The sequence below is a fragment of the Dipodomys ordii genome, unplaced genomic scaffold (genome assembly GCF_000151885.1).
Source record: "Dipodomys ordii isolate 6190 unplaced genomic scaffold, Dord_2.0 Scaffold39, whole genome shotgun sequence".
NCBI classification, from domain to species: domain Eukaryota; kingdom Metazoa; phylum Chordata; class Mammalia; order Rodentia; family Heteromyidae; genus Dipodomys; species Dipodomys ordii.
The window spans coordinates 6301871-6325002 of NW_012267255.1; the positions used below are offsets into that span (position 1 = coordinate 6301871).

A 23132-nucleotide genomic window follows, 5' to 3' on the forward strand; every position below is an offset into this window, starting at 1 on the left:
TGCCTTGCATGCATGAGGCCCTGGGTTTGATTCCTCAGCACCACATAAGCAAAAAGAAAAAAGCCGGAAGTGGTGCTGTGGCTCAAGTGGTAGAGCGCGAGCCTTGAGCTGAAGAGCTGAGGGACAGTGCCCAGGCCCAGAGTTTAGGCCCCACGACCAGACCTCCCCCCCCAAAAAAAATCTCTGGACCCAAGTGTACTACCAGTACCACTGATAGCCTTATGGCTCTGCGTTAAGTCACTTACTTTTTTTTATTCTTTCACTTTTTGATCTATAAACTGGGATAATAGCAGAATCTATTTCCTATAATTGTGAGGTTGAAAGTAAGTGCTTACAATGGTGACTATAGCACATATAGTAAGTGTCTCTCAATGCCAGAATTAGTGGTTGAAATATTAGGATATCAATTCTATCACTGTGTAGACACAGACTTACTTATCTTCTTAATAAAGATGGCTTAGAATGCCATGCCCTATAGATACATACTGTGTTATGCTATTTGCATGCTACTGATAACACAATTCTTCATCAATACAGGTCATATTTTGAATGAATCCCATCTGCTCTGACATACTAAAGATAAATCTTTACACAAAGCTAATACTCTTCTACTTAGGCACTGTGCTTTTTAGCACCTGTGCCTTTATCCTTGCTTCCTTTCCAAATTAGTGTTCATATACAGATACTTACAAGTACCAGACATCCTTTCCCATTTCCTAGTTAGTCAAAAAGAAGTATGTTTCTCGAGTTACACAGGCAGAACTTGATTTCTAGTATGTCTGTGATCTTAACTTCTAATCAGTACCCCTCCTTTCTGCTTGGAATGCTCTATCTTCCTCTGCCTAACCTCCTCCTAAAGCACAACTCTTGCTGCCTTTGAATTCCCATTGTCCTGTAGTGGACAGGCAGTAGCCACTGGGGGCTCTTTCTTCATTCATTATGTTCATTTGTGGGCATGTCTTAATATTCCCCAAATTGATGTCCTGGAATCCTCCCAGGTTTGGCATAAAGCACAAATCATCTTTATTTATATCCCTCATAGTGCTTGACAGTGCTTGGTCTATTGTTATAAATTATTTGTCCAAGATAAAGTTAAAAAGAAAAACATTGTTTTTAGCATCAGCCTCTTTTCAATAATGAATAGTAGCAGAAATAGTAATATTATGACACAATCTCCAACTACTTAAGCCTCTATTACACAGTCTGATTCCAGCATTTCATACTTCAATCACTGAATGTCTTAGTTCTCCTGGCACAAGAAAATGAATGAATTCTACCTGCTCAGACACACTGAAAACAAATACATAATCTTTACATGAAGCCAATTCTCTTCCACTTAGACACTGTGCTTTCTAGCTTCTTTGCCTTTATCTATGATTCCTTTAAATACAAGTATTCATGTATTGGTACACACAAATTCAGGTTGTTTTCAGCGCTCTTTCTAATTCTTATTAGAGTGTGTGTGTGTGTGTGTGTGTGTGTGTGTGTGTGTGTGTGTGTGTGTGTCCGTCTCAGTGCTTGAATTCAGGGTCTGGATGCTGTCTCTGAGCTTTTATTTTGCTCAAGGTTATCATTCTACCTCTTAAGCCACAGTGCCACTTAAGGCTTTTTCTGTGATTAATTGGAATTTTCTGCCCCCGCTGGCTTCAAACCTCAATCCTCAGATCTCAGCCTCCCGAGTAACTAGGATTGCAAGCGTGAGCCACCAGTGCCCAACTCTTAAAATTTTCAATCTAGTATGCCCTCATTCAAGTAGGTTTTAATTAGAGAAAAACTATTAGGAAAGTCTGAAGCAAGATTAGGGGGAAATTTTTTATAAATGTAAAGTAACTAGAAATTTCTCTGAAGTCTTAGAAGGGTTTCTATAAGGGTGCTCTCTATCCGCCACAAGAGAGAATTTTTTTAAAAGTAGCTATTTTGAAGCTGTCACACATATTTATATCACATCCATGTGATATAAATGTCACGATTCAGTCGCAGTGTTCTGGGATAGAGGGAAGAATTGTGCATGAAGACACCCTTTCTCTCTGTCTTTTCAATGTGCAAAGGAGGTTCTGCCAATAGGCAGTGTCTCTTTCATCTGGCTATTTCCTTGGGCATTTGTAAGCAAAAAGATTGCAGAGAAAAATGCTGAACTAATTTGAGAAAAATGAGCACTCATGTGAACAATCTTCATATCACTTGAGGATTTAAATAATAGATGAGAATGGTAAGAATAGTAATAGTAAGTAATCATCTTAAAGGCAGGTGGGCTTTTTTGGGGGGGAGGTGCCTGGGATCTATTAAATGTTAGGTGTGCCCCCTTATGGAACACATTGATATCCAGAAGAAAATGTCTTGTTGCTTTAACCTGTGAGTGGCTTATTGCTACCAAAGGGGATATGCATTACGTTCAAAGTTGATTCTAAAGAGAATTTGTCAAGCAGCTGTTTCAACAGCAATATAAAAACTCATCTGCATAATTATGGTGGAAGGAAAGGGTAACCTGTTACCTAATGAAGACTCCAATTACAGGCGCTCAGTTATTTCACTCTTCTGCCTGTTACCAAGGAAGAGAATCTCATCACTAAGTGCCAAAGTTCTAATATTCTTGACAGGCTTTCCAAAGCATTAACAATTTCAGGAACAAGACTTTTTAGAACTGAACCAAAAGCAAACAAAAAAAGAACAAACAGAAATAAAGAATTGGTGGAGGCTTCTGACTGCAGTTGTAAGATAATTTTATTGAAATACACAAAACATAGTTTCTGCTGGGCATTGGAGGCTCATGCCTACAATCATAGCTACTCAGAAGACTGATCTAAGGATTGCAGTTCAAAGCCAGCCCTGGCAGAAAAGTCCATTAGCTTCTTATCCCCAATTAACCACCAAAAAGCCAGAAATGGAGCTGTAGCTCAAGTGGTAGAGCACTAGCCTTGAGCAAAAACTCAGGGACAGTGCCAGGTCCTGAGTTCAAGCCCTAGGACTGGCACACACACACACACACACACACACACACACACACACACACACACAAGATAGGTATTGATTTGATATGTCGCAGGAAATTTACATATGTTATTTCCTCTAGTCCTTCACAAGAACCCTGTGAAGAAGGTATAATTATCTGAGGTTGTCAAAGGGAGACACTTGGGCCAGCCAACCATCCAAAGTAACAATCACAAGAGAAGAGAGGTAGAGTGAGAACTCAGTCCAAGTGCCTATAGATGATGGGCTCTTACCCCTGTATCACAGTCCTTCTACCCACTTTGATCTGCTCAAGAAATGTCATTAGAGAGAGCAAGCACTGACCCCAATAAGAATGAACAGGCCTTATTACTGACACTTGTACACACCAACACTGCCTTCACTGAGTTGGCAGAAAGAATCCCTAGTCTAAATTAGACCAGTTTTTTTTTTTTTGTTTTTTGTGTGTTTGTTTTTGCCGGTCATGGGGCCTGAACTCTGAGCCTGGGCACTGTCTCTCAACTCTTCAGCTCAAGGCTAGCACTCTTCCACTTGAGCCACAGCACCACTTCTGGCTTTTTCTGTTTATGTGGTGTTGAGGAATAGAACTCAGGGCCTCATGCATGCAAGGCAAGCACTCTACCACTGAGCCACATTCCCAGCCCAAATAAGACCAGTTTTAAAGATGTCAAATGAGCTTCCCAAAGTCACACAGAAGAACAACAAAAAAGGTCTCTCTGACACTGAGGAACTATCAGGTAGAAATTTACCCAACACAAAGATGTGCCTCTGCATAAATGACTACAACACCAACAAAAAACATAGCTAGTAAGAGGCAAGCCCAAGCACTGAACCAGATCTGCCTGGTTCTTTTCACTCTAGTTAACTCTCTGACAAACATTATAATAAAATCCTTTATGAGGCTTTATCTTATAATTACCCACCTGTCTTTCTCTAATTAGATTTAATTCTCCTAAATTCCATATAACTCCAACTAGAAGTCTGTGAAATCTTTATATTCAATTCATATATTCACACGCTATATTGACATAGCCCCCTCCATCTAAGTGACAAGTACAGAGAGGTCTGAAGATACAACAGCAAAGAAGGCAGATACTACTCTGTCCTAAGAGCGATTATATTTTAGAACCACCTTCTGTGAAGAATTGCATAGTTAATATTTTAAGCTTTCCAGATTGTAGGGTCACTGTTTCAACAATAAAACTCTGTCATTACAATATAAAAGCAGCTGAACATAATACATAAAGAAAGGAGTTTGGCTGTGTTCCAATAAAACTTTATTTATAAAAGCAAGCTGTGGGCCAGATTTGGTCCCTAGGACTTTTTTGATTATGGTCTACAGAAAGACACAGAAAAGTAGTCAAGTAGTTAGTAACACATTGTTGTTAATTAATCAAATTAAAAAAACAGACTTCCTGATCTCACAGACTGTGTTCTTATACTGACTATATAAAAAGAGGAAGCAGAGTAAACCTATGCCATATACACCTCTACACCTCAGGCTAGGCCTTTGTCTGGTCTGTATTGTGAATAGGGAGACATGGGATGGGGGAAAAAAAGAAAAACTACAGTGAGTTCTAGGAATATATTTCAGGGAAACTTAAGCCAAATTGGGAAAGAGGCTGTCATCTGAGAAATGCAGATCAAAGCCAGCTCTAGCAGAAAAGTCCATGAGGAGCCACTTATCTCCAAAAACAGTCAGAAATGGAGCTGTGGCTCAAGTGGTAGAGCAGTAACCTTGAGCAATAAAGCTCAGGGACAATGCCCAGGTCCGGAATTACAACCCTAGGATGAGAGGAAAGAAGGAAGGAAGGAAGGAAAGAAGGAAGGAAGGAAGGAAGGAAGGAAGAAAGGAAGGAAGGAAGGAAGGAAATGAGAGAGAAAGAAAAGAAAACAAATGGCTTCTAAGAAGAAGCTACATTCTCAAAGCAACTTGTGGAGGAATAGGAATTAGCTCAATACAAGTTTCCATTACCTTCTGCTTATTTTAATCATACTTCCCTTTAATCATATTTCTCATGTGTAATTAGTTTTTCTTAGTTTGCTTGTATTTTCTCTTTTATCAAAATAATTAAAGCACTTTCCCTTCCCTTCCACAAATACATCAGAGTTTTCCTTCAGTCTATCTCATTTTAGATTTTACTCAATCTATCAATAGTCTTGCAAAACTGAACTTAGATAAATTTTTGTGAGTTTTCCTTCAGTCTATTTCATTTTAGATTTTACTCAATCTATCAGTAGTCTTGCAAAACTGAACTTAGATAAATTTTTGTGGTATGGAGGTCATATAACTAAAATATACCAAAAATATAAATAAAGCCAGCAGCTTGACTCCCAGTAATGCTCAAAGGATGAATGTACTTTGATGAAGCCAGCACAAACCAGAGTCTGGGGAAAAAAAACAACTTTATTTTAATCTCAAAGAAATCCTCACAGATAAAGCCTCACAAAACATAATCTTATAGCTGAGACTCAGAAGTACACATGAGAGAGAAAAATAATAGTAAACTTAACCTATAGTAACTTCAGCTGTTAAAAACAAAATATAAAATTATATTGAATGTAAAGTCAGACGTGAGCAAGAAGTAATGCCATAAAATTACCAAGTAAATCAGGAAATAAATAATGAAACTTCTAGATATGTACTAATAAACGGATTAAGAACAAATTAAACCCAACTCAAAAAATAATTCATAATTTGGATCAGATAGACTGAGCAACAGATTAATTCTCTACCGAGAAATTGAGAATTTGAAGGTCCAAATGAAGAATCAAGTACTAACACAGATATGCAAGGAGGCAGACTATATGAAAAAGGCATAAAATATACAAGAAATATATAACAAAGGGAATGTGAACACATCAAACATCAAATTGGAATGCATAATTACTGAATGAATGCCAACCTCCATAAAAATCAGGAGCTCACTTGCAAGTGAAAAATTCTTCCTTGTTCACTCTGCTTGGCCAAGTTACAAAGATGAAAATATTTTCCACTCCTTATAGAGGTCACTGATGTGCAAAGGAACCAGGGTATTTGTGAACCATTACACTAGTTGGGTTTCAAAATCCAGGGAATACTGTGAACAAACATTCTGTCCAATTTTAAATTTCTTTGTCCACTAAGTTTGTGTGTTTCTTTTCCCAACATTATTTCACTGTTTGTAGTAAAAACCAGAACACACTGGAATCTAAGCTTTAGGGTCATATTGGAAACCCTCAACATCTAGTACAGTGTTGAATGCAGTGGTGATTATATATGGAAGGTTATTGATTGACAAACAGCATGATAATATCAACAGCACCAGGAAATAAGCATGTTTATTAAAAGTGACATTTGAAAGAAACCAACCCAATAATGTCTTTTCAGGCCTTGAAATAAAATTGGACTCAGCAGATGCAATCCTAATTCAGATATCTCCATTATATAAGAATATAATCTTAGTTAACATTTCAGGATCATGTACTATTACCAGAAAGTATTTCAAACATGTGAGGAGAAGAAAGCAAGAATTTTTCTTTATCCGAGTTGGTTTCAATCTACATAACTGCAAACAAATTGCTTGTATTCTCTAAATGAACCTATATGAATGAACCTAAATGAATCCTATACCCAGTGTGTTTTATGATTACAAGTATAATATCAAAAAGTTACAAAAGATAAAGAAAATAAAATGAATATTGTTTCACTTTAATGTAGTTAAAGTGGATTGTTTGAGGTTTTTAAAGTCCTGTTTTGCTGAACCCAGCAAAAAAAAATATCTATGAAAGTCCAACTGATAACCATGGGAAAATTGCAAGAAAATTGTTTCTTGTTTGATCCAGTTTTGTCTGTTCCCCATTGAAGGGTGTGAATCTACCACTTATAATATAGCCTGGACATCAGGGCAGTGAGTTTAAAAACAAAACAAAGCTGGTGCTGGCTGGGCACCAGTGGCTCATGCTTGGAATCCTAGCTATTCAAAAAGCTGAGATCTGAGGATCATGGTTCAAAACCAGCTGGGGCAGGAAGTCTGTGAGACTCTTATCTCCAATAAAATGGCGAAAAACTGAAAGTGGCAATGTGGCGCTGTGGCAGACCACCAATCTTGAGCAAAAAACTACAAGGAGAGTGAAAGAGCATGACTACTGGCAAAACAAGACAAAAACAAAGTGCTGCAACACCGACAATGAGCTCATTAAATACCCATAGATGCCTGATTTCTGAATTCAATCAGAATGATTCTGATTTGACAGTTGTGAGAAAAATCTCACAGATATGAAGATACAGGTTCATCAAGTGAAATGTACACATAGCCCAGAATCTTCCTAGCAACACTTGTTCTTAGGACAAATAGATCCATGAGCCCTCCTTTCCCACCAGATTCTGAGAATCATCGCTGGGCCAGAGAAAGTAGACTGATTTACAAGGATTTGGTTTGGTTTGAATCCCCGAAAAGACTTGGATCTCTTGCCATAATCAGAAGGATAGATTAGAGTCATCATAATTTCCAGACAGGGAGTTAACTGCTATTTATTTTGAGAGCTAACAATTGATTTAAGAGCACCATGAATTTAAACAAATTATTTTCAAGGATCTACTCCTTCCTCTTCCCCAATGAATGAATGAATCTTACCATTTTACAGTTGTTATGGAAATGGGCCATTTTCCCTTGGCGTTTGACTTCAGATTTCGTTTCAAGAATGAGAAAAAAGAGGATAGGAAAAGCAGATGTCTGTCAGCTTTTTTACCTAACCTGAAGAGAAGGTGGTCAATTTATTTGTTTACTTGGTTGCACAATAGCCAATAAGACAGACTCAAGGGCTTTTTACATCAAAGCTCCATACTGAGTGGCCAAAATCAGGGAGGTGGAGAAGATACGTCAGCATTTTTTTATAAAATCCACTTTAATTTACTCTTACTTTGAAACATGCCTTTAAAGCATTGTTTAACAATATGTCCTTAACAGATCATTATAGGTGATCCTAACTATTACTAAGGATCCTATTACTAAGGCACACAGTTTTGTCATTTCTACTTAATGTACAAACCACATGCATTTACCTTCACTCAGAAGAGAAAAACATTCAACATCTGTTCATCAACAGAATTTCCCTTCTTACTGAACTTCACACACTCCAAACTGAAGAGTTAAATAAGTATGGATACATATATATGGATTTATATAATATATTTTACTACATATGCTATAGTAGATGTAGTATATTGTATACTAAGTACTATATATATGCTATATATAGTATATATATTATACATATGGCATATAGTATGTTGTACATGTATTATACTATATACTATACTGTAACATATACAGTAAAGTATACTATATAATATACAAAATACACTAAAATGTATTGCATATATTTAAGTGGAATATGTATGCAGTATATGTAAAGAGGTTATATATGAGATACATATTTTTTCTCCATTTTTCCTCTTAGAACTTTTTGATGATTTTTGCAAACGAGCCAACAATTGAGCACAAAGGGCTTTGGAGTCACGCTGGGTGTTGTGACAGAATCACATGTTTACATGGGATTAGTCTACTCTGAAAGTGCCTGAACTGAGAACTGCAGAGTTGAATAGAGTCAAATGTTGGAGCCAGCCCAACCTGAGAGAGATTTAAAGCTTAGACTCCACAACCTATGGGGAAAGTTCCCTGCTGTGACATGGAATAAGGGTAACAGAAAAATGAGAGCAAGACTTGTAAAGACAATCCTGGTTTTGCTCTTTCTTAGCCTGTTTGGAATCCTGGAGGCATCAACAATATCGTGCAGAAATGAAGAAGGTGAAGATGTGGATTGGTAGGTAAATGTAATGTAAAGATTGATACATGCAGAATGAAAGCCAGAGTGTTGGAGGCTATCTGGCTGGCTGTGATGTCCCTAAGGAAAACTTTCCTGTCACCTCCTGACTTTAGAAGGAAAGAGGCTTGAAGTGTGACAATGGGCTCAGTTTCCAGACAGGGATCTGCTTCTATTGTCCCTGAGAAAGTACTGAGCAGCTATCTGGGGATGTCATTGGCTATTCTCAGCAGGACACAGCTGTGGGCTCAGAGTGGGACTGCACTGACAACTTCTGACAGCTGGCAATTTCTTTTATTTACATATGGTTTTTCCTAACAGTACCGTTTCAACATCCTTTCTGAGACTGGCGGATGACTTTTCTTCTGAAGCTGATGCGTGCTCTTCTTATGAAGGAGGAGGTCATGATGACGCACAGCGCTGTTTGGTTAACCTTGGTTTGTTGGTCAGTACAGGCAGTTAGTTGTTGGAGTGGCTGGGAGGTCACTTGCCACTTGTACGGTAGTAAAGAGACCAATCAGAGTTGCATTATACCCATGGCTTCTCCTATAGCTTTGGTCACTTTTCTGCTCTTTAACTAGGGTGTTTAAGATTGTCATGATGGCTGGCACCAAGGTCTGTGTGACCTTCCGGCTAGAGAACACAGATCTGTTCACTCAGTCTGTCAGCACTTCCTGCACTCCTGCCTGGGCCTGTGCTGAGTTTTGAAGATACAATGTGAACAAAACAGAGTTCTTACCCTGAAGGATCTTACAGCTGTATCAGAAAGGTATAGGTAGAGAAATAAGGGAGCATATAATCCAGATGACTTCTCTAAGGAAGTAGTTTTTGAACTAAATTGTAAGAACAAGTATGAAGTCAGAAAAAAAAGATGTAAAACCATCTCAGGCTAATAAAGATCAAAAAGGTAGTACAGAGGCAAAATGCTAAAACTTTGGGAAAATGTGCAGAAATAACAGGAGGTAAGGTTAAAAAGGAAGGTCAGAATCAGAGGGTTACTCATGCATCAGGAAGATTGATACTATGTCACTTGCAGGGAAATGGATGAACCTAGAAAAAAAATCATGTTAAGTCAAGCTCAGAGGGACAAAAGATGTATGCTTTCTCCCATAGCTAGAATTTAGACCTAAATTGTTTATATATATATATATATATATATATATATATATATATAAACATGTACAAGGTCATATGCATATCTACACAAACATGTGGTATATGCAGAGGAGGACTCCAATGGTGTAACTTCTTTAAACAACTAATGTACATTTTAACAGTCACAGACAGCAATAGGACTTTGGCAGTATTGCAGGTGAGAGAGAATGTAAATGGGTGGTTGTAAAGTGCAACAGTTTACTAAGTGGTTAACTAGGAAGCTGGAACATATGTTAGGGGAGGGGAGTGTTATAGTCTGGGAGAATGGAATCGACCAATTGAGAGATGAAGTCTGAAGACTACAGTCCTAATGGTCAATGGATACATGTGAAAATGTAACTAGGTAAATTGAGGGCATGGATGAGGTTGGGAGAGATAGAGAGAATGATGAAAGGGATGACATCCATCAAGGTGCATTGTGTTCACAAACTGACATGTTGAATTGAAACCCACTTGTACAATTACTTAATGATCATTTAAAACTAAGTTAATTTAAAAATATGCTCAAATTAAAAGAAGAAGAAGATCTGGATGGTAAGGAACTTCCTGGGCTGAGCTTTGGGGTTTGAACTTACAACAGGGAGCTAATGAAAGGCTTTGAATGTGAGGTGAGAACTTGTCAGCTTCACATTTTAGGGTGCCCATTGGCAGCACTATGAATGGTGGATGGAAGGGAACCAGTCTATAGTTACAGACAGCAATACGAGTTTTGCAGTATCACATGTAAGACAATATGAAAACTTGAGTTAAACAGGGGGTAGTGAAAACACATTCTTGAAAGACTTAATAGGGGACAGGCAGATGGAGTGGAGAAAGAATTATAAGAAAGACTTAAGTTTCTGGTTTACGAGTCTGTGTAGTTATTTCTCTAGTAGAATGGGATGAGAAGATTTGTAGCAAAATGTTGCAAACTTGACTTTAAAATATAGATTCGGAAATTTCTGGAATATCTTTTTGTTTGAGTTTATCTGGACCTCAACATAGAAGTCTGGACTAGAAAAAGATAAATATAATTGAAGATGGTCACCTTCAAAAAGTGTTTAAGAGTACTGCCATAACACATTAATAATCCTCCAATGCTTCACTGGTAGTCTACCAAAAGTGATTTATAAATCATTTATTTCCTTGAGACAAAGTCTCACATTGTAGCCCAGACTGGCCTGGAACTCACAATCCTCCTACCTCTAGCTCCTAACTGTTGAGATTAGAGGTGAATACCACCGATGTCCATCACAAAATTTGTTTTTGCTACAATTGAATATATATATATATATATATATATGTATGTATATTCATTGGCCATACATATGTCAGAGAATATAAGCAACTTGATGCTTAGCAGCTACAAATTACTAAAAAAACAAAAAGTTAAAGTGCAGAGGCCATCATATCAGCAACAAAGAATAATTGCCTGTTGCCTGCCACATGCAAGGACTTGGGTCTGTGAGAAGAGGACGACAGGAATAGGTATGTTCAAATAGAAGCATATGACTGAAGAAAATAGTGAGTATGAAGCTCTTAGGAGCAGACAGTATGTGTATTATAATATTTAGTTCACTGCGATTTTAGGGGTTAATTGTAGGGTTCATGTTACTAGAGAATATTTGGCTAGATCAGTGATTCTCAAATTAGGGCAATTTTGCCCTTGGGGGATTTTGACATGGTTTAGAGATACTTTCTATTGTTGTAATTTTGGAATACTATTGGTACCTAGAGTGAATAGCTGAGATCCTGTAGTACACAAGACAGCTTCCACAGCAGAGAATGATCTAGATGAGCACTGGTGGCTCATCTTGTAATCCTAGTTACTCAGGAAGCTGAGATCTAAGGATTGAGGTTTTAAGACTTCTTGGGCAGGAAGCAGAGCTGTGGCTCAAGTGGTAGATCACTAGCCTTGAGCACAAAAGTTTAGGGAAAGCATCTAGTCTCAGAGTTCAAGCCCCAGAACTGAACACACACACACACACACACACACACACACACACACACACAAGAAAAATCCAACTCAAATGTGAATAAAGTACATTGAGAATCCCTGAGCTTATGGATCCAAGACTGCCTGTTCACTCTGTGGCTCACCTGTCCTTCCTGTAAGATAACCAATAGAGGTATACAAATAGGAAAACACAGAAAAGGAAAGAAATAGCCAACTAAGTCGATCTTATGCCCAAATAATCAATGCAGAACATTTTGGAAAAGTGAGCTGAAGATGGCTTAGGCCAAAGGTTCAAGGGATCCTCCACCTTTCTTAAAGCCCACAGATATACACCATATATTCAGCTGGCCAGCTGCAAAGATGTGGGACAGAAAGTTATTGTGGCAGAAGAGAGTCCAAGACTAGTTCTCTAGTCCCAGTATAGCGCTTAGCCTTCTCCCTACTGCAACTATTAGGACAAAGGAAATAGAGTAAGTTGCTCTCAATGTACATGGACTTCTACTTCAGTAATTCAAGCTTCCAAGCAAATAATGTCTTAGAACATATCCCGCTCAGACTCGTATCTCTAGTCCAGGAGGAAAGGAAAAGGCAGAGTAAGAGGCCTTGAGAAAGTCCTTTCCTTGGATTCCTTCTCTGGAACATGAGCAGATTACAAGTGTTCAACACAATAACCCTGTCACTAGGAAATCAGTCAGTAAGGGATAGTAATTCATGCCTATTTTCCTTGTTAGGTTTATCTTTTATAAGGTACCTAAAGGACAAGACAAGGAAGGTGGAGAAACTGGGCTAGAGTATCTGTACCTAGACTCCACAATTAGAAGATGGAGACAGAGTGAGCAACTAATGAATACCAACAGAAGTGTATTGGGAAGGACCTTACAACAGCTATATGAAGCATATGGCTCCAAGGTACGTTTCAGTTGTCATTTATTTGAATCATACAAAGTAGATTAAACAGATTCTATAGCTTCTCAAGGTACTTTTAGGGAAATTTTTCTTTTTATTCACCCACTCTACCCCCAATCCAAGTTACTTGAAGAAAACTAATTCCAAACTAGCACAGGATAACTCACTGCATCAACCTAGGACCTAAGAAAATATGTCCCCATAATCTATGGTAATGCCAAATTGTTGGTTCACTTGACACCAATTCCAGTGGTATCACTGGGCTTGTATATTGTCAAGTCTGTGAGATTTTTCATTTAGCTTCTCCGAACATGGAAGTCTACAACCCTTTTAACCTGAGTTGGTTATTATATTCTTGGTTAGAAAAATAAACTTAATGTGTTGAAAGAGAAAAGAAAAAGTTCCTGACCAGATCTTCCCAGAATCCTTTCACATTGCGACCAAAGGCACACAAATGGCTTCTTACCACATTCAGGGTCTGCTTCTTGGATAATTATCAGATTTCTTCAGAGAAAGATGCTACACATGTCATTCTGTCTCCATGATTAATGATTGGAAAACAAGTGTATGAAAATAGCATGGTTTACTGGCTATGATCAAATACAGTAGCCAGGAATGCTACCGACTATGCTGCACATCTTTAAAATGCTTTTAAATTCCATCTGATAATTATGTAACTGCAAAAGACTCATCATTGATTTTTCCTATTTTAATTATTTTACTGAGATTTTTTTTAAAAAATCAACATTGTTAGCTTTGATAAAAGTCACTGACTGAATCATGACACAAATGGAATAGAAATACCCAGAACAAATTCAAACAAGTTTCTAAAACATAAAAAGACACTCAAAATAACCTTATTATGCATTAGGGATTTAGATGTTTGGAGAATTGACTCACATTTTGCCTTATCAGAGGAAATCCAATGCTACCCATTAGTTTTCATCACTTTTTCTAAGAAAGGAAATGCCATGTTAGAAAAGTAATGGCACTTTAAGAAATGGCTTAAAAGGGGGAAAACTCTTATATCAGAGAGGAAGAGGTTAATGAGAGCCCTGGTTAAATACAAGCTATACCTGTTCAGAGAAGTGCAAAATAGTAGAAATCTGATCCTGATTGTTGCATTGCTGTGCCCGTAATATCAATAGAAACAAACTCCAAGTGTAATTCTTAATTATTCCTATTTTATTTCCTGAATAAACTATTCAGTACTCCTGTATCATATACGGGAATATACATATACTTGTTTTCTAATCAACCCAGAAAAATAGCAATATTGCCTTCACATAGATCATAATGCATATAGCACCAGTCACATGACTCAAAAGCAAGCATGTTTGAGCATAGCTAACCCTCCCCTTTAATTGTGCAGGTCATAGAGTTCATTATGATATAGGAGGATGATTGTCTTTTCATGGGTATCAGTGAAAGTTCTATATTGATGGCTGGGCAGCTGATTGAAGTATTGTAATGACTTGTGAGTCATTTTTTTTATTTATGTCATTATTTATGTCATTATAATCCTAATATTTTCCTATAGACTAATAACACAGCCTATCTCGTATACAATGATGGGGTCCCAAAATCTATGAATTACAGCAGAAAGTATGGACACACCAAAGGTATGACTATGGTTCTTGGTTTCTTCTGCTTATTAGCAATCAACATTTTTTAAGTCTTTTATCTTGATCATTATGTTAGGCAAAAATATAGCCTTTGTCTTCAAGAGATTTTTGACTTATTAAAATGGGCAATTCTGTATAACAAGTGGGGTAAGGTAATTACATAATTTGACTTGGAATAAATGCCCTTTTCAGAATCCTATTTTATTTCTTAATATGTTTATGAGCAAAATCCCATGTACAAACTACTTGAATACCAACTAATATTTATTTATATTCGATACAGTCACGTATGTGTGTGTACACACAGACACCAACAAATCTATATTATATATGTATGTATTTATGTGTATGTGTATGTTTAATATATACATTCACCTTTCAGTTAGGTCTTTTGGGTTATATCTACATTAAATAAAAATTCATGCTTCACAATGTGCAGCTCCATTTAAAATAAAATTTTTTGAAAAAGTGTTTTAGGTTTTTATATAACAGCAATTTTTTTTAATTTTATTTTATTTTATTTGTGAACATACTGTACAGAGGAGTTACAATTACATGGGCAGGATAATGCGTACATTTCTTACCAAGCATTGCAGCCTCCTCCTTTGTTTACCCTTCACATCCCTTCCCAGCCTCCCCCCTCCCCCCCCATTCCAATCTTTCTCCCCCCCCTTCCCCCACCCGCACCAACGTTGTAAAGCTCGGATAACAGCAATTTTGTTGCATATTATTAAATATAGTACCTTTTATTACAGTAATCTTTGTCACTGTCTCTTTAAATTATGCCTGTATAAATGCACATAATAGAAAAATTCAAAATACTACATAAACACATGTAAACTTTTCCCTACTTTTCTAAAATACTTATGCTAAAACATAATTACTACTTTCAAAGTGTTTTTCAAATGACCATGTCATGAATAGCTATCTGTGACAATAAATAATCTTTATAAGGTTCCAAATTCAAGTGCCTTCAAGGAGCAAGCAGGTAAAGTGATCAGGTAAACTAAACTGTAGGTACCTGGAAATTGCATGCAATGTCTAAAGGGAGAAGTTACTTCTCACCTTGTCTTATCTGGATACAATTTTCAGAAGCTATTGGAATTAGTCTGTGGAAATTCACCCCAACTTTTAAAGGTTGAAATCAAAGTTTTAAAAATGCAGGCCACTACTTCAGATAGAATACTCATGTCACTCAGTTACACTAGAGTAGGGGATGTTTGTTGTTGTCACTTTAATTTTTAGGTTTAAAAAAAATGAAGTATCAAAAATTTCCTTGTTACTCTTAAGTTAAATATCTGTAAGTCTCTTGGAAGGCATTTCTGTGTTAAATGATATTGAAATGACTTAAGCCTTTAGGTCTTATTAAGATTTCAAGTAGCATGTTTGGAACTGGTCACTATTTGGAAAGAGAAGCAACATCCTGCCAAATTGAAGACTACTTTTTAAGTAATAAAAGAGAAAAGGCTGGCATGTAAACTTTTAAATAATACTTCATGTGCTTCTGTATTTACTTTAACTGTCACTTTCCCAGTAAAAATGATTTCACTTATATAGGCAGTCTTATGGGTCTGGCTAAAGTTCCATAAATTACATCAAAATAAAACTCAATTTTATTTTATCCTTTTTGTATTGTGAAACTGGAAACTTGATGACATTGTAAATTATCAGCTGGCTTTTCTGAATATAAAGTGTGAAAACACAGAACAGTATTTTGATCTATTTGATGATTTTGTGGGGTTTTGGAAGCATTAATGAGCATGTACATAGAAATAGTGACTGCTTGAATACTGTACTTATTTGCAGTCTTTCAGTACATCAAGATTCTTGTATATTTTAAGGGTATAATAAAACACATGTGAGTTGTATTTAATAAAAAAAAATATAATGCAGACCTAATAAAACTTATCTACAAGCTCCATTTGGTCTTTAGACTGTTGATATACAACCCATGATTAAGAATGTAATTTGTAATGCCTGTCAAAAGTCATGGGAATTGAAAATTTGATTTAGTCAAATTCTCCTCCTGATGGTCCTATTTACATATAACCATTGTTATAAAAATGCTGTATCTCGCTAATATCTCCTCAAGAAACCCCTCTCCACATTTCTACTCTACTCTAATAGTTGCTGCAAGGGTTTGGGAAACAGAAAACAAGGTTTAATGTGAAGTTGGGGGTCGGGGAGGGTGGTTCTTTTTAACAATAGATACCCTAACATCTGGGGCATTCATACTGGGATTTGGGAGTCCAGCTAAAAGAACACATTCATGTGGGCAGAGGGGAGTATTTGAAGGTTATCCAGATCTGTTAGGCAACAGAACTTTCAAAATTTTCCATGGTGACATAGGTATTGATCCTATTTCTACCCAACAGTATGCATTTTTGAGGCATTTCTCTTTGAAAAAGAAATAATTAGTGGGCATTTGGCTTCCACTCTGACAATGATGCAAACACGAATGGATTTTAGGTGTGCATGTTATATGCAAACTAAGAAGACTAGTTAGCATACCAAACCTATGCTGATACATTTTTAAGCACAAAAATAGTCAGACATCTGATGGATAAAGCTCTTTTTGCCATTGCAGTATGATGAAAACCTTTCTGTTTTCTTTCCTTTCTGGCTTTCATTTTAATATGCTCTGGAGAGTTTTGCTAAACATTATTAACAAGGATAGTTTAGCATGACTTCGAGTCTCTCTTTTTCTTGCTCTCACTCTTTTATCTTACCTGTAGAATCAGGTAACTCTTCAATAAATGAGCATCTGATTCTTAAAACACAATGCTGCAAGAATATTTCCTCATGTGATATTGTCTCTTTTACCTCTGTTTTTAAGAAGGCACTTGAAAATAGCTCCTGTGCTTCCCAGTGAAGACACTATCTGAAGCTTGCCAGGTGACTGGATAGTTTTAACAAGGACAAATTCCAATTTAGCAAATTTGCATTCTGCCAAAACAAATTTTCCTTGTCGTTTCAACATGCAATTCATCTTAACTCTTCCCAGGGCACCTTCTCTGACTCCCTTTCTGTGGTATCTTATTATCAATAATGGGCATTGTAATATGTGCCTGATTTCTTTTTGAAGTCTTTGAAAATTGAGCATGATCCTTGTGATTATTAGCCTAGTAAAACAGTAGCCTAAAGCATAAACAGGTTTAAATGTTACCATTTTATAAGGAGCTTTTTATTCCCCTTCTAATTTATCTGCATTAAATGTATCTTTGATAGGTTTGCTGCTGTGGAACAGAATCCAGGGTTTCTGGCTGATTCATTCTATTCCAGGGTTTCCTCCAATTCCTGAAGAAGGCTATGATTATCCATCCTCAGGAAGACGAAATGGGCAAAGTGGCATCTGCATAACTTTCAAGTACAACCAATATGAAGCAATAGGTAATACAAGAGTGTATGAAAAGGAGACAACAATGTTAAAGAAAGAAGTGGGAAGTGTACTAATAAATATGTCATCTTATCTGTTAATCTATTCATAGACCCTCTGATACTTAGATTCTAAATACTGGCTCCACTGTAGTGAGACAATGAAAAGGCTCATTACTGGTTCTCAGTTCCATTGTATTGAGGCTGAACAGTAGTAGTATAGGCCTATTGATTACAGACTTCTGTATTTTTCATGAGGAACAAGAATACACCAAATGTATACCAAAGTATAATTGTGTGTATTGTGTAAGAGAGAAATACTGGATTAAAAATATGGCTTTCATCTTTCTTTTTTAATTTTTGCAGTCCAAATGTTGCCTCTATACTGCCAACATCACACCTCTGAAGCAGAAAACCTCTTTTAAGCTCTAAGGGCAAATAGTCCAAAATACTTGTATCTGGCAAACTTTGGTGTGGGAGGAAGAAACATAGGGATATCCATTTAATGAGCAAGTTGCTAAATAGCAAACTTGCCTCTAGATATAGGAGGTTGAGAAAATGTTTCTTATCCAATCCCCATCTTATGACAAGGGTCACTGAGCTCTCATCTAAGTCAAGCTCTAATCTAAATATTTAGTTAGAGTGTTAAGTACCATAGAGATAAGGCTTGTATTCTGGTGAGTTGACTTTCATTGAGCTTAAATAATTAGTACAAGAAGTTTTGTACTTTTATATATGTGTATATATATATAATATATGTAATAGATATGGAAAACATGCGGCCCCTGAGTCCAGATGATATAAACATGAATGTTATCTCCATCAATTTACAACTGTAGACATGTCCCATGAAGTCTTCATTTATCTATTCAATGAGGATGATGGTAACAATAGAATCTACCTAAGAATGAGGTTGTCCTGAGAATTAAATGAGAAAAAAACATGTAAAATATACAGAATTATATATGGACAAGAGGAGGGGCTCAATAGGTGCTAGTCACCATAATAAAAACCATTTGGAGGGCATTGCCTAAATTTTAAAAAACAGTGTTTGGAACTGGGAAGGTGGATCAGTGGTAGAGTGCTTGCCTTGCATGTATGAGGCCCTGGGTTCAATTCCTCAGCACCACATAAGCAGAAAAGGCCGGAAGTGGTGCTGTGGCTCCAGTGGTAGAGTGCTAGCCTTGAGCTGAAGAGCTGAGGGACAGCGCTCAGGACCAGAGTTCAGGCCCAGGACCAACAACAACAACAAAAAAAAAGTGTTGGGGGAGGGGAAATGTTGTGTATGTGATGAGGAAAGGGGAAGGTGTTGATTTTTTAATCTATAGTAAAAGCCATAATAGAAGTAGGTATTTCCATTTATGCCCAAATTCTCCACTTTTATTTACTGTTTTTTATTCTTTTAATTCAGATTCTCAGCTGTTGGTCTGCAACCCAAACATCTATAGCTGTTCAATTCCAGCCATCTTTCACCAGGAGCTCGTCCACATGCCTCACCTGTGTGCCAGGTCCAGCTCAGCCAAGATCCCTGGCCGGCACCTCACCACACTGCAATCAGCGCAGGGACAAAACTTCCTCCATTTTGCTAAATCTGATTCTTTTCTTGATGGTATGAAACTCATCATCAAATACCATGTTTTATAACTCTCCTGTTGGACTTTGCCACCACTGTAGTACATACTTACGTTTGTCTCAGTTATTGTGAATGCCTGGCATTTCCCCCACTTCTTTTCTTACTTATCATTCCCAATTCATTGTGCACACTGCCTCTCAACTGATCATTGACCAAAACAGTTTCTACTAGTTCTTCACAAACATTTCTTTAAAATTCCCCATTGATTTCAGGAAAATACATTTAAGCACAGATTTATAAAGATCCTAGAACTGACCATATCCATCTCCAAAGTTCTTTTCAGGGCAAAAATACATTTTTTTCTCTTGATCTGGGGAAAAGATGACATTTGTGGATACCAACATTATCAAAGTAATGATGACAGTAGCTTTTATTTGCTTATTCCTTTAGGATTTAGGAGTTGTTAACCTATCCATTATCTTAATCATGTTATTATTCTTTGTGATATCAGGGCTGAGCGAAGATTTCTATCCCTTAGGATATTTTCAGTGACTTACGGAAGTGCAAATATCAACCTCACTGTTTTTCTCTTTCTGAACCCTAGACATCTTTGCAGCTTGGATGGCTCAACAGTTGAAGACACATTTGCTAACAGAAACCTGGCAGCGGAAGAAGCAAGAACTCCCTTCAAATTGTTCCCTTCCTTACCATGTCTACAATATCAAAGCCATTAAGCTTTCACGACAATCTCATTTCAGTTCTTCCCAAGATCATGCCAAATGGTGTATTTCCCAGAGGGGCACTAAAAACCGCTGGACATGTATTGGAGACCTAAATCGAAGCCCGTACCAAGCTTCCAGAAGTGGAGGGTTCATTTGTACCCAGAACCGGTATATTTACCAAGCATTTCAAAGACTAGTTTTTTATTATGAAGATTGTGACTGGGCACTGTGACTGTAGCTGGGCATCGTGGCTCATGTCTGTAAGCATAGCTACTCCAGAAGCTGAGATCTGAGGAATACAGTTCGAAGCCAGCCTGGGCAGGAAAAATCCGAGAGATTCTTATCTCCAGTTAACAACAAAATTCTGAAATTGGAGCTATGGTTCAAGTAACAGAGCGCTATCTTTGAGCAAAATTGTTCAGGGTCAGCTCTAACGCCTCAAGTTCAAGCCCCAGTACTGGCACGCGTGTGCACACGCGCGCGCGCACACACACACACACACACACACACACACAGACTATGAGTAGATTTGGTGTAAAGATACGTACACTTGCTGAGAACACTTATAATAGCATTTCTTGCATTAGAACCATTCTTTATATAGTAAAAGCCTCTAAATACACTCACAACTAAAATAATTTGGTCCATGTTTATCATTTAGTCTTCTAATTGGTTGAAACTTAGTGACTTTGTATTTATGGTATGGACATAAACTATGATACATGGCTAACTGATAACAGGAGTAATAAAGGGGAAAATTATTTTTTTCAGATTGCTCAACTCCAGTTGTCTGTGGATGGGCTGATCCTGTGAATTAAATTTCATCTCTTCCACAAAGACTCTGCTTTTTTTATTAATAAATTTTTTATTGTGAAAATAATGTACAGATGGGTTACAATTACATGAGCAAGGTAATAAGTACATTTCTTATCAACCATTGCTGCCTCCTCCTTTGTTTCCTCTTACCATCCCTGCCCTCCCATCTCACCCCCTACTAAAGTTGTAAAGTTCATTTTTCTGACATAACGTTTTGTACATCTCATTGTTGCAATGGGTCCACCTGTATCCCTATTTAAACAATTTGTTTTTTCCCTTCCCCTCCCCAAATTATACCAACAGCAAATACAGTGAAAACAGGGGTTATACCATGGGGGAGGGACATACAAAGCAACAAAGAAATCATCTTATGAATATGTTAGAAACAATCGCAAAAAAGGAAAAACATTTGAGTCCTTATCTTGGGGTTTATTTAGCCCAACATCAGCTTATCTGACCATTTCTGTTTGTCTCAGATATATACTAGTTATTACAAATAAGGGAAACCATAGGACCTATGTTTCTTTGGGCCTGGCTTACTTCACTTAATATAATTCTGACTTTCCTTCCAATCCCTTTCTGAAGAAAAACAGCTATCTTTCCATACTTTCAAATTATTTGATCATATTTTTCCTAAAGTTCTTTCTCATTGGTTTATGGTTTAGTTTTGTTTGTTATTTTTGCAGTTGCTACTTATTAATTCTATGGTCTTAGGCCATTCATTTCAAATTTTTGAGCCTTGTAATTTCAGTCTGTGAAAGGGAGAAAAACATCTAGGTAAGTTCAAATATCTAACACAGCATCTGGCACATAGATGGTACTCAAAAATATGACCAATGCCTACCTAACAAAAATAAGAAGACAAAAATAAGTTCTAGAAATTAGCAATATTTTAAAAGTTTTGAAGTTAGGTTAAGAAAGAAGGTAAAAGATAGGCTGGAAAGGAAGGTGGCTCAGTGATATAGTGCTTGCCTTGCATGCATGAGGCCCTGGGTTCGATTCCTAGCACTATATAAGCAAAAAGAAAAAAGCCAGAAGTGGTGCTGTTGCTCAAGTGGTAGAGCACTAGCCTCGAGCTGAAGAGCTAAGGGACAGTGTCCAGGCCCAGAGTTCAGCTCCCATGACTGCCAAAAAAAAAAGAGGGGAAAAGAGTAATCTAAGTGTAACCTATGATTCTGGGAAATAAATGTAGCATACAGAAATCAGAATCAAAGCTAATGAACTTAACTTCAGTAAGCATTCTTATCCCTAAAAACTATCAACAATAGTAAAAATACTAATTAGTAACTCCTAACACTAATAAACTTTTGAGAACTAATTGCTAAATAAAGTTTGGGATGTAATTCCCAACTTCAGGAAGCTTACAATCTAATAAAAATAATCAAATATTACCTGAGATATACTTACTGAGCATTTACAATGTCATAAATACTTCACCCATACTTTTGTATTTAATTTTCAAAACAATTCTGCCTAGTGCAAAATGTTTTCATCCCAATATCACTGACAAAAAAATGGAGGCTTACAGAAATTCAGTAATCTGCCTAACATATATATATATATATACATATATAAATATATATATATATGACTTCTGAACCAAGAGATAATAAAAGGAAATATAAGAAAACACCTTACTTAAGCTCTCAATATCAATTAAAAAAATCATGGACCTGATGGTTTGATGACAAGCAAAGAAAAAATATCTTCCTTCAGAAACAAGTAAAAATGATGAACATTTTGTACACTATTTAGATAACTTACACACAAGCAACACTAAAATAAAATAAAAAAGCGTACCCTCTCAGAAAACACTCATGTATAAATAATTCTCCAAAACTAAGATTGTTAGAATTACAAAAATTTCATGATGCTAACTTTAAAAGCAAGGAGTCAAACTTAATCCTACAATATGAAGAAGCATAAGTGAGAAGTAAAAAAAAAAGGTAAAGTGAACAAACTCTGTTGAACTAAAAAAATCCATAATACATCTCTTTTCTGAAAACGTATGTCCAGATCTTCTAGAAAAGAGGTTATATACCAAGCTAACCATCACATCCCATAGAATGAAGATGCAGGACTATGACAAAGAGAAGAAAAGGAAGAGGTTGGCCCAGTGGAGTTGTCCATGAAGAGTGTAGTTCTTACTGAAGGAAGATGGGAAAGGGCTAAACTAACTCATCCCTTGAGAAAGGGAAAAATATGCTAGAAATCTATTCATCAGCCCTGTTTTTTCAAGGATATAAAATACT

The 23132-nt window shown here is 36.8% G+C and overlaps 2 protein-coding genes across 2 annotated transcripts in view; one reads left to right on the forward strand and one right to left on the reverse strand.

The window, feature by feature from the left end:
• LOC105987044 (uricase) overlaps nt 1-1040 on the reverse strand; it is a 31375-nt gene extending 30335 nt beyond the window's left edge. Inside the window, exons 1-2 of the mRNA XM_013018202.1 lie at nt 848-1040; nt 691-716 (exon numbers count right to left, since the gene is read on the reverse strand). Of these exons, the coding sequence (XP_012873656.1) occupies nt 691-716; nt 848-1040 (219 nt within the window). The remainder of the gene's footprint in view (nt 1-690; nt 717-847) is intronic.
• Nucleotides 1041-8619: 7579 nt separating this feature from the next.
• On the forward strand, nt 8620-20296 carry Dnase2b (deoxyribonuclease II beta). Its single transcript, XM_013018203.1, has 6 exons — nt 8620-8772; nt 12595-12772; nt 14310-14391; nt 17623-17784; nt 19181-19378; nt 19947-20296. The coding sequence occupies exons 1-6, from the start codon at nt 8660-8662 to the stop codon at nt 20294-20296; spliced, it is 1083 nt and encodes a 360-aa protein (XP_012873657.1). The 5' UTR covers nt 8620-8659.
• Nucleotides 20297-23132: the final 2836 nt, after the last annotated feature.